Raw genomic sequence first — 11,064 nt, 5'->3', positions numbered from 1 at the left:
CGCCCGCTGTGTTGCAGGGGGGCTGCCCGGTGGACAAGACGCACCGGAACCAGTGCAGGGCCTGCCGGCTGAAGAAGTGCCTGGAAGTCAACATGAACAAAGACGGTATTTGCCTCCTGCTCGGCTCTCCTCCTCCCTCACAGCGAGGCCGCGGGGGTGTCGGGGCGGCAGGCGTGCGACCCCCGGGCTCTCCGGGGGGCGGCGAGGCGAGGCGCCCGTCGGGGCGGACCCTCYCGCTGGGCCCATCCTCCGTGCGAGCACCGCTGTCCTCCTCCGCTAGCCTCTCTCTGCTGCAGGCTCCAGCTTGGGGACTGCCTCCCCACGGCAGCCCCCGCCGTTGCCCCCGCGATGCCAGACCCACGCGTGTGGGTGCAGCCAGGCCCCACACCATGTCTGGGGGTGTGGGGCAGCCCTGACGGCAGTTTGCCCCAGAGGGGGTTTTCATCCCAGGCGAGCTGGGTTTTTGGGAAGGTGATCTCCTCTTTTCCTTCGCCTTTGGCAGTGCCTTTCCCTGCAGAGCTGGCAGCAGATTTTTTTCTAAGGAGTTTGGGGGGGGGGAAATCCCTGCTGGGTGCAGAAGGGGGCCATGGCCMATGCTTATTGGGGCTGGAGGCAGATAAACACAGTGGGGCAATGTGGTGACCCCGTCATCTCTTCTTTGGTGTCCCATAGCTGTGCAGCATGAGCGGGGCCCGCGGACATCAACGATACGGAAGCAGGTGGCCCTGTACTTCCGTGGGCACAAGGAGGAGAGCAGCGGCGCCCCACACTTCCCTGCCACCGCCCTGCCAGCACCCGCCTTCTTCACTGCCGTCACCCAGCTGGAGCCCCACAGCCTGGAGCTGGCCRCTGTTGCTGGCACCCCCGAGAGGCAGACCCTGGTGGGTCTGGCACAGCCCACTCCAAAGGTCAGCCACTTCCCCCCAGCCAGTCTGGCCTCACAGCATGCCAGCCTCGCTGTGGGGCACCCTGCCCCTGGGGTAGTCATGGCAAGGAGCAGAGTTTGGAGCCCCCCAGGTTGTGGTGGGAACTCACTTTTGTTATATCCTTGGATGTTCTGAAGATGTGAGGTGCAAAGGGTGAGACAGCCTCTGCAGAAGGGGTGTGTGAAGGGGTAACGTTACCTGTTGGACCAGCTGACAACTTGCTCTGCACAAACATCTCTCTTCTTCATCCTTATACCCTTATGGCTGCAAAAATGCTCCTCCTATTCACTTGTTAGTTTGAAACATTGTTTCATGAGGATCACCTTCAGTCTCCAGGTTTTCCTCAGCAAAAGGCCATCTCAACACCGGTGTAATCCAAAAAGTACTACCTGTGCTGACTAAAGTGTGCAGCTTGACCACACTGACACAGACATGACTAAACTGGCTTTGTGCTTCTTGACTGCGACATTTCCTAAGCAGCCCAATGAAAGTATTACTATGGCTTCAGCTGCTCAGGAATTAGCTATAAATTAATGTCTGTCATTAATGTATTTGAAATAGCATTTTGCATATTTACAGAACATAGAAATTTGTACAAGAGACCACTTAAATAGTTCTGCATTCCCGGAGTTGGTAGCTTGGCAGAATCCATCAGGAACATGTTCATAATACATAGTTTTATAATATAATTTTAGAAAATACTCAACCAGAAATTACTTAGCAAGCAAATATAGCATGCTTTAAAAATTAACTCCATTCCAATTCTGTGCAGCACTTAAGGTCTGCTTAGTTCTATACATCTGCCTGCACCTTATTGGAGTTGGAGAGCTACACAGAGGGTTAATGCTAAATGAGTATGTACTACTTTGCTAAGCAGGGCTGGACTGTCAAATCATCCCCCCCAAAAAAAAACAAACAAACAAACAAACAAAAAAGATTACAAAAAATTAGAAATTCTTAATCAAATCTGTTTTCTTGTTACTCTTCTACCAGAAGCATGTCACTGTGTGACAGGGCAAAGCATGACACTACATCTTAGTAATTTGTTTCTTCATGTGATAATTTCAGTCTCCTTTTAACACTCTCCAGAGATCTGTTTCTGGAGCACAGTTAATCCACAGAGACAGCAACATAGAGTGCTTTGGAGTGGACCCACTAAAAGCAATGCCRTCTGGTTGCAGAAGGAGAGAGTGCATGGTGTGCGCTGGGCATGAGAATGAGTCACTGAACGGTGGCTGAATGGGAGAGGAAGATCRGGCTGTCCCAGTCACAGTGTATGAAGTTGCTTTATTTTTCTTTTTGACCTTAGTATCCACATGAAGTCAATGGTACCCCTATGTATCTCTATGAAGTGGCCACTGAATCGGTCTGCGAGTCAGCAGCCAGGCTTCTGTTCATGAGCATCAAGTGGGCAAAGAGTGTCCCAGCCTTCTCCACCCTGTCACTGCAAGACCAGGTAAGGCACCTGCAGCAAGGGTGGCAACAGTGTGATCTGCTGCTAGAGAGGGCTCAGAAGTCAAACTGAGATGATTGAACCTTCAGCCTCAGACATTTAAATTTGTAATGGACTCAAGCTGCTCCAAAGTTCAGGACACAGTTTTGTTCTAATCTCGATAAAACAGGCAGTGCTTTAGAAACTGTTTTCTTTAAACAGTTATTTCATGATGCAAGAGATGCAATCAAACCAGAAAAATGCTAATATAAAGCAAGTACTATGAGAGGACAAGTTCTAAAGGAAATCTTCAGGCCATAGACCAGGAGAAGCAAATTCTCCCAAAGCTCAGTGGCTCAAACTGCTTCTCTTTCCACTTCTTCACTGCACCATAAACACTAGCCTGTCAGCAATCTACACAGTGCCTTGCCTCGCCTCTCCATCTCCATCTCCATCTCCATCTCCATCTTATTCTCTCTTCCTCTTACTGTTCACACAGGCAACACTTCCTTCTTACTCACATAGGTTTCAGTGAACTTGCATCACACTTACTCCAGGATGGTGGAAGCAGAATTTGGCTAGTCCCCCCCTCTTTTATTTATTTTTTAATTAGAGTCTTCCCTAATTTGTCTTGTTTTCGTCTATGACAGTTTGCCTTTGCTTCAGATAAATCACATGTGAACCATATGAGCTGAAGCAATTTCTTAATGACTTGATTCTTGATGAGGACTTAGTGTACGTTGTATAATGCACTAATTTTAAAAAAAGTAATCAGATAATTATAAAATGGAAGGGGGAAATCTACAYAAAGCACCAATCATAAAAGGTGTCTAATACTTTGATATGATTGAACTAATTTCACAAAATGGTAACTAGGAATGTTGTGCCTTCARTGTTACATAGCAGTCATCAGAGGAACTAGTTACATTGCATGGATAGGTGTTGTAAGTGTTGCTTGTTCATATGCAAATATGCATTTGAACTGAAGAAAAGAGCCTCTTAGAAAACCGAGAGTGTTTTCTACCTAAAGATAAATCATACTGGTTGTGATGTGATATATGGCTAAGGTATATTGAAATACCCCTTTTCTAGAGCCAGACCAGAATTTCAAAATCCTTTTYGTGAAAGTAGACAAACAAGGATTCATTCCACTCAGCTCTAACTACAAAAWTATTGCAGTGAGTGGATACAGGTAGGAAGAAGATCAGATCCTGACAGTTACRTACCCTGTAAGTCCCCAGCTTTAGAAAGACAGTGGTCCCAGTGCAGTGCACTGCTTTCTAATGTTGCCTTCTGCTGCTGTTACCTCTGTGGAGCATCGGATCCATCACGTGAAGCAACTGAAGAATCAGGCCCGAATAGCAAGGACAATCAGCAAGCATGCTGCTTCAGTAAGTCTTGTAGCACAGGAAGAAGCTGRATTCATCTCTAGTTCAGTGATACCCGCAGGAGGCTACTTAGGCTAGGGCTTCCTTGGACATTATACAGGTATTTCCCAGCAAGTCATCCCTGCTAGCAGGAGGAGGAGGGTACAGCAGGATCTGGGAGGAGGGGAACTCTCCATTGCACATCACCAGGCATATCTCTGCCAGCAATGTCTGCCCATGTACCACACATACGAGAGTGTTCCCATTATCTTTAAATAACCCACTACCTATTTTACATTCSTATCAGGGACTAATATTAGTGAATTATACATATCAAAGCCCCAGCCTTTCTTTAACATCATCTTTACTTGCTGGAATCATAAGCCAGATTCCTCAAAATTCAGAGCTGCTCAGCTCTAAAGTTTTGACCTGGGCCTCTTTCTACATGGTTCCTCTGTCAYATTCAGGAGAGCTGGAGAGGAAATAACTCTGATTTTAATCACCTTATTTCATGAATAATCAGACAGTTGATTTTTATAATAGTGCTATTGCATTATTTAATTTGACAATGGCCCAGCTGTAAATGTCTGAATTTCTCCTTTTATATCCCTGACATCTGCTTGAATAGCGTCTAAAACCTTTTCCTGGAATTTGCTTTTGTTTCGTGCTCTTCTGAAAAAAAAAAAAAAAAGACAAAAGCATTGCAATTCCAGGGCTCTGTATCAGTTTCATCTTGAAGGCGAGGAAATAAGGAGAAGCCAATTCACTTACAAAACAAAAGTCTGGGGATTGCTGTGTCGTTACCCTCAGTAATACAGAGCTTCTGCCCCTTCCCAAACTCCTTAGAGTTGATCACATTGTCGACTGGAAGCCACTGAACAAAAATACCTTGCTTTAAGGTCTGCTGGCTGCACACCTGTCCAGCCTGTCCATAAACAGGTTGGCCTGATGCAAGTCCCTAACAAAAAGTCAAACTAAYAGGATGGGGCTGATTAAGAAGCAGAAACCAGTCGTTCAGGAAGCCTAGGATTTCTTGTTCCTTTGAAGARGAAGAGCTGAGTGTGACTTTAGCATGAATTATTTTAATTGGTGGTTTCACAGACTTATGCAGAGGCACGAAGAAACCAGCTATTGGAAGAGTCTCATTTCTAAAGTCTTCTGACTTTAAACGCTTAGTGGGAAAGAACACATGAAATTGATACCTTGCAGGAACCACCATTCACTACCATTGTATCTGCATGAATGAAGGACAAAAAAGTTTTACAAAAGCAAATGAAAGGCTGCAAATCATTTCTTATGCCATACAGAGACTTGCATATCTAATACCTGTTCTCCATCAGGCAGGGTTACCTGGAGGAGGGGTATTTTCCTAAGCTTATAAGCTGCTGATGCTTTCATGGACCACAGCAACATTAATAATTGTGATTTGCTGCTTCTGCTGTCTGAGTTTTGGGCAATCTGTTTTCACCATGTGGAGCCAGCAGACACTCTGTCCTGAGAMAACTACAATTTTTAGCCCTCTAAGTCTCTCCTACTCTTTTCAGAGATATGAGGGATACAGTGATACATATGCACCACAGCATGACCTTTAGAGAACTAATGAACTTCAGCAGAATTCAGAGCCCTCCAAACTCCTCTCAAGAAGCTGGTCTGGGCCAGCAATCCACAGACACCCTCAAGACTACATCTTTTCTGGCTTCGCCAGGCTGCATTATCTGGAGTCGCAGTCCCTCTTTAAATGCACCAGTGCCTCTCCAAGGAAGTCAATGGCATTGCCTCCAAATAGAGAAAAACAAATCATCCATAAACCCAGGCAATGTAGGAAAGTTGTAGAGGACAAACTATGATGCCAACTCGGGTGCTTAGATACTAAGCTGAAAGCCTGCTGCCCTGGGTACTATTTGCATCTAGTGTTCTGGTTTCTGCTGTTATGAAGGGAGAGGAGAAACTTATGTCTCTTTTCAAAATTCCTCCTCATTTGCCACTCAGTCAAGGGCTTCTCTAACCCTGGTTCTTCTCTGAAAGGAAACAGTTTTTAGTCTCCAGAATTTCAGGGTGACTTTTAGTGAAAAGCAGGAAAACAAATGAGACTGAAACTCTGTATGTGTCCAGATGYTATGCTTCAAAGAGCTGTAGACTTGCTTAATCAGGAAGGAGTTAGACATAAATATATGATCTCTACTGGTGCTTGAGTGATGTAGTTTCAGGATATCATCCAKGATTTTCTTCACAAATCCTGCATTCCCAAAGGAAAGGACAGTAATCCCCAGAGAGAAATAGGAGAACACTTCCAGTTAGTCCTAGGACAGCTGTATGTGCCCAGGGAGAGGAGAAGAGCGACCATGCAGTTTGGAGTATTGCAGAAAAATATAGGCAATGTTCATACAGTGTGCAAGCTCTCTGGGAAAGGAGTTCGCACTCTCCTTTCTCTTTTTCCTCCCTTTTGGTCTATACAGCATGGTGCACAGTGAGCCAACATTAAGTGTTTTTTCTACAATTCATACACTTATTTCCAGACACCTTCTCAAAAAGCTAAGCGAAGAGCTAACACAATCTGTGGGGAAAATACCATGACAGGCATTTAAAGCAGTTTTTAAAATAACAGAAATTTACATATTTAAATTGTTTATAAATCTATAAATTATACACTATGTTATATTGTACATCTATTGTATGACAGCTGATGCTTTTGGAAGATGCTTGGAGAGAACTGTTTGTTCTAGGAATAGCACAATGGGCCATTCCAGTTGATGCTAACACTCTACTGGCTGTATCTGGTAAGAATTGCACAATTTAATGACTTTGTTACAGAAATTACCATAAAAATACATTACTGAAAAAAAGAACAACATGTAAAGAATAACAAATTCCTACTGAACAATAGAGCATACCTGTCATTTATAAATCTATATTTAAATGCAAATAATGTTGTTTTGTTGTATTCATGACTACTTGCATTGTCATTTAAATGCAAATTACTGTGTTTGTTATCATCCAAGAGAAGATTTTATATTAACTTTCATACAATATAGTCAGTTTACATGGAACCAGATAGACAAGTGTGACAATAGAATGCATATTGATACACAGGATTTTGTCAGAAATCAATATAAAATAAAGCAAATGCCTTTAATATTAGAGTATTTATTTCATCTGTTTCTGTTTTAGGCATGAACGGTGACAATACAGATTCTCAGAAGCTGAATAAAATTATTTCGGAAATACAGGCTTTACAGGAGGTTGTGGCTAGATTTAGACAACTTCGGCTAGATGCTACTGAATTTGCCTGTCTCAAATGCATTGTCACTTTCAAAGCTGGTAAGCAGAAATAATCTCTTGCTTGTCTGCTCTGGTAACTATGAGCTTGCTACTTTAAAGCAAAAAAAAWTTTTTTTTTGAATCAGACATAGGATTATATCATCCAACAAGTTTCCTAATATTGAATTCTGATAGCATGGTATTTTGAAAGGCTAACAAGAGAGTGCTGGGGGAAACTAAAGGGAATGTTTTATTTCCAGCAATTAGCATTAACTGAACTGTTTTGAGCCACAAAAGTCAAGCTGAACTAGTAACTGATCTGCTTTGCAGTGCCTACACACAGTGGTTCTGAACTGAGGAGTTTTCGAAACGCTGCCGCGATAGCAGCCCTCCAAGACGAAGCCCAGCTCACTCTGAACAGTTACATTCACACCAGGTGATCAGTGTCTTCTTCAAATACTTCTTGCAGGTGTAGGGGCAAAAACTCTCTCTTGCTGTAGGGAAGGTGACATTTCTATTGACTGAAATGGGGATCAGGCTTCTACAGCCCCTATAAATTGACTGTCAGCCTGTCGGGATTTGGCTTGTCCTGATGGAATGAGGAACATGGGATTTATTCAGATGAACAGAAAACTGATAAAAGGAAAGACCTTCCCCTAGGAAGTACACCTGCTGTGGAACATTTTGCAATACAGAAAGCTAAATCTTCCTCTATATCTGATTGAATCAAGCAATGCTAATAGTGACAGTCAAAGCAATATCACAACAGTAACAGTGCTTTTCACTCAAGAACTACAAAACACTTCCTTGTGTCATTCTCCCCACTTTTCCAGCTGAGGCAACAGACATACAAGGAGCTTAAATTGCTCTTTCAGTATATGCTCTCAGTATACTAAGTCTGTTCCCAGGTTGAAATGTAAAATCCAGTATTTGTGACTCTTATTTTGGTGCTGCAGCAGAGTGATGAGAATTATTGCTTAGGAAGAAAAATTCACCCCTGTCTCATTCCRGATAAATCCTATGAGATACAGAAATCTTAAAATCTGCCATAAAAGTTACAGCTCTCATCCCACAAAGTGYAGAAGGGTAAAACCAGGAATAAATTATGCCTGGTTCAGAGCAAAAAGAGAAGTGAGGCTACTGCATATCAAACTCTTCCCATTTTTCCCCTGAAGACTGCTCCATGGAGACTCTGACTGAGCCACGGCCTGTTGGAGAGAGAAGCGGCCAGGSAGCAATGGGTTTACCTAGCCATGATCTCCACTCTGAGCGTAGTGGTTTTCCCATTGTATTTCTGCATTCCTGGAAATATTAGTAACTAAACTGGACTAAATGGTATCTTTTGTAAACAACATCYTTTTACAAGGAAAAAAAGTACAATAAAAGGCTGCCTATATTCTGAGTAAAAACTAGCTGTATGAACAAACACAGAGTTTAAGAACAACAGTATCCACCCACTTCAGGGTATCAAAGCTTCTGCAGGTTTTCTGGAAAGGTGGAAGTCCTAGTTCCACTGATAAAACTATTGCTAACTCCAATGGGAGAAGACTTTCAGCCTGTGTTTCATCCTCATACTTGAGTTTACCTTCCCGCCAGTGCTATGCCTGTATCAGTCCTTTCACCCTCTCAAGGAGCCCTTACAGGATGAAAGGAAAGGCAGAAAGAGAAGCAGAAGGTTTCTCCAATGGACCTAGTCCTTCTTTTACTAGGACCACTATAACTCCATGGTCCTAGTTTGGGTTTGAGAATCACACCGATGTAAAGTCAATGTAAGCACAAATATTCTCTTATACAAATACATTATCTGGGGATAAAACACAGTTTCTTTAATCAAAAATATATTCTTCAAAGGTCAATTATTATTAAAGGTATAAAACAGCTAAAAGAAGGCAAAATCATTACCATGATAAGTTAGTTAGGTTTAAATTGCCATTTAAATGACATGGTATTTATTTGGGGTCAAGTTCTTCCCTGAACTACATCAAGCACATAGTTGTTATCTGAGGGACAAGCCAGAGCAGATCTTGTCTCTGTATTGTCACTGCTCTGAGGGAATAAACAAAGGAGCTAATCAAAACTCAAAGATATTGGCCTGTAGTTTAACCTTGAACAAGATGGTTTTCCTTGGGGTCAACCTTCTTCACAGAATCACAGAATGGTTGAGGTTGGAAGGGACCTCCGGAGATTATCTAGTCCACCCCCCCTGCTCAAGCAGGGTCACTTAGAGCACRTTAGACAGGATCATGTCCAGATGGGTTTTGAATATCTCCAGAGAAGGAGACTCCAYGACCTTTCTGGACAACCTATTCCAATCACTCTGTCACTCTCACAGTAAAGAAATTTTTCCTCATATTCAGGTGGAACTTCYTGTGTTTCAGTTTGTGCCTGTTGCCTCTTGTCCTGTCACTGGGCACTACTGAAAAGAGTCTGTCCCCATCTTGCTGACACTCTCCCTTAAAATATTTGCAGACATTGATAAGAGCCTCTCTCAGTCTTCTCTTCTCCAGGCTGAACAGGCCCAGCTCTCTCAGCCTCTCCTCATATGAGAGATGCTCCAGTCCTCTAATCATCTTAGTAGTCTAGTAAAGGATTCCAGTAGCTCCATGTCTTTCTTGAAATGGGGAGCCCAGAACCCTCCAGATGTRGCCTCTCCAGGGCTGAGTAGAGGGGCAGGATCACCTCCCTCGACCTGCTGGCAACAGTCTTCCTAATACATCCCAGAATACCATTGGCCTTCCTGGCCACAAGGGCACATTGCTGGCTCATGGTCAACTTGTCCACAAGCACTCCCAGGTCCTTCTCTTCTAGGCTGCTTCCCAGCAGGTCAGCCCCCAACATGTACTGATGCATAGGGTTATTCTTCCTTAGGTGCAGGACCCTGCACTTGCCTTTGTTGAACTTCTCCACCCATCTCTCCAGCCTGTCCAGGTCTCTCTGAACGGCAGCACAGCCCTCAGGTGTATCATCAGCCACTCCTTCCGTCTTGGTATCATCAGCAAACTCACTGAGGAGGCACTCTGTCCCTTCATCAGGTCATTGATGAATAAGTTGAACAAGACTGGGCCAGTACTGACCCCTGAGGGACACCACTAGCTACAACCCTCCAACCAGACTCTGTGCCACTGATCACAGCCCTCTGAGATCTGCCTTTCAGCCAGTTCTCAATCCACCACACTGTCCATTCATCTAGCCTGCACTTCCTGAGCTTCTCTAGGAGGATGTTATGGGAGACAGTGTCAAAAGCCTTGYTGAAGTCAAGGTACACAACATCCACTGCTYTCCCCTCACTTACCCAGCCAGTCTTTCCATCACAGAAGGCTATCAGGTTGGTTAAGCAGGATTTCCCCTTGGTGGCTCCATGCTGACTACTCCTGATCACCTTCTTTTCCTCCACGTGCTTGGAGATTCTTGCTCAAGTGAGTACAAGAAGTAGGGTTTTAACACAGGTAGCATTCATCTGTACAATTTGCTGAATTTATTCTTTATTCTTTACCTTAAAGTAGAAGATTTTATTTGGAAAAATGTCTAAAAAGCTCAGTAACACGTCTTCTCTGTTTCCCAGGTATCCCACACAACCCTGCCGTTTTGGAAAACTTCTATTGCTTTTACCAGCTTTACGTTCGATTAGTCCATCTACAATAGAAGAAGTATTTTTCAAAAAGACCATTGGAAATGTACCCATTACAAGACTGCTTTCAGATATGTACAAATCCAGTGACATATAAATTACCTTAAAATAAACAATCAGGATGGACAGTTTGAGAAGACCTTTTATCTATGGAAAATAAGCCTCAACTAACAAATTCTACAGGAAGCATAAACCTGGGAATGTTTAGCCTTTAAACTCATTGACAAAAAATACCCCAGTAGATATGATTCTGCTGCTCTGAACAGAGTGATTTAGATCATGGAGAGAATGCTTTGTTCTACAGAAAAACTAAAAGTGGTTGGAATTTGGCTGCTTTTCCTGTTACTACAGGATGGAGGCAATTCAGATGCCAGTCGTAGTTAACAAAGACTCTGCTATTCTCTCATTTAACTGGCAGATCTGAGACAAAAAGTGAAGGAATGTGTTCTAGTT

The 11,064-nt window shown here is 43.4% G+C and overlaps 1 protein-coding gene across 1 annotated transcript in view; it reads left to right on the top strand.

The window, feature by feature from the left end:
- The window catches only part of NR2E1 (nuclear receptor subfamily 2 group E member 1), a 20,508-nt gene extending 9,768 nt beyond the window's left edge, over positions 1-10,740 (top strand). Inside the window, exons 3-9 of the mRNA XM_085306961.1 lie at positions 18-105; positions 673-908; positions 2,236-2,382; positions 6,406-6,502; positions 6,894-7,043; positions 7,314-7,419; positions 10,546-10,740. Coding sequence (XP_085163087.1) covers positions 18-105; positions 673-908; positions 2,236-2,382; positions 6,406-6,502; positions 6,894-7,043; positions 7,314-7,419; positions 10,546-10,708 — 987 coding nt within the window. The 3' untranslated portion in view covers positions 10,709-10,740. The remainder of the gene's footprint in view (positions 1-17; positions 106-672; positions 909-2,235; positions 2,383-6,405; positions 6,503-6,893; positions 7,044-7,313; positions 7,420-10,545) is intronic.
- The last annotated feature ends 324 nt before the right edge of the window (positions 10,741-11,064 follow it).

This window comes from Rhea americana, unplaced genomic scaffold, assembly GCF_003343005.1.
Source record: "Rhea americana isolate MKP2758 unplaced genomic scaffold, rheAme1 scaffold_25, whole genome shotgun sequence".
Classification (NCBI taxonomy): domain Eukaryota; kingdom Metazoa; phylum Chordata; class Aves; order Rheiformes; family Rheidae; genus Rhea; species Rhea americana.
This window is presented reverse-complemented; position numbering and strand designations above follow the sequence as displayed.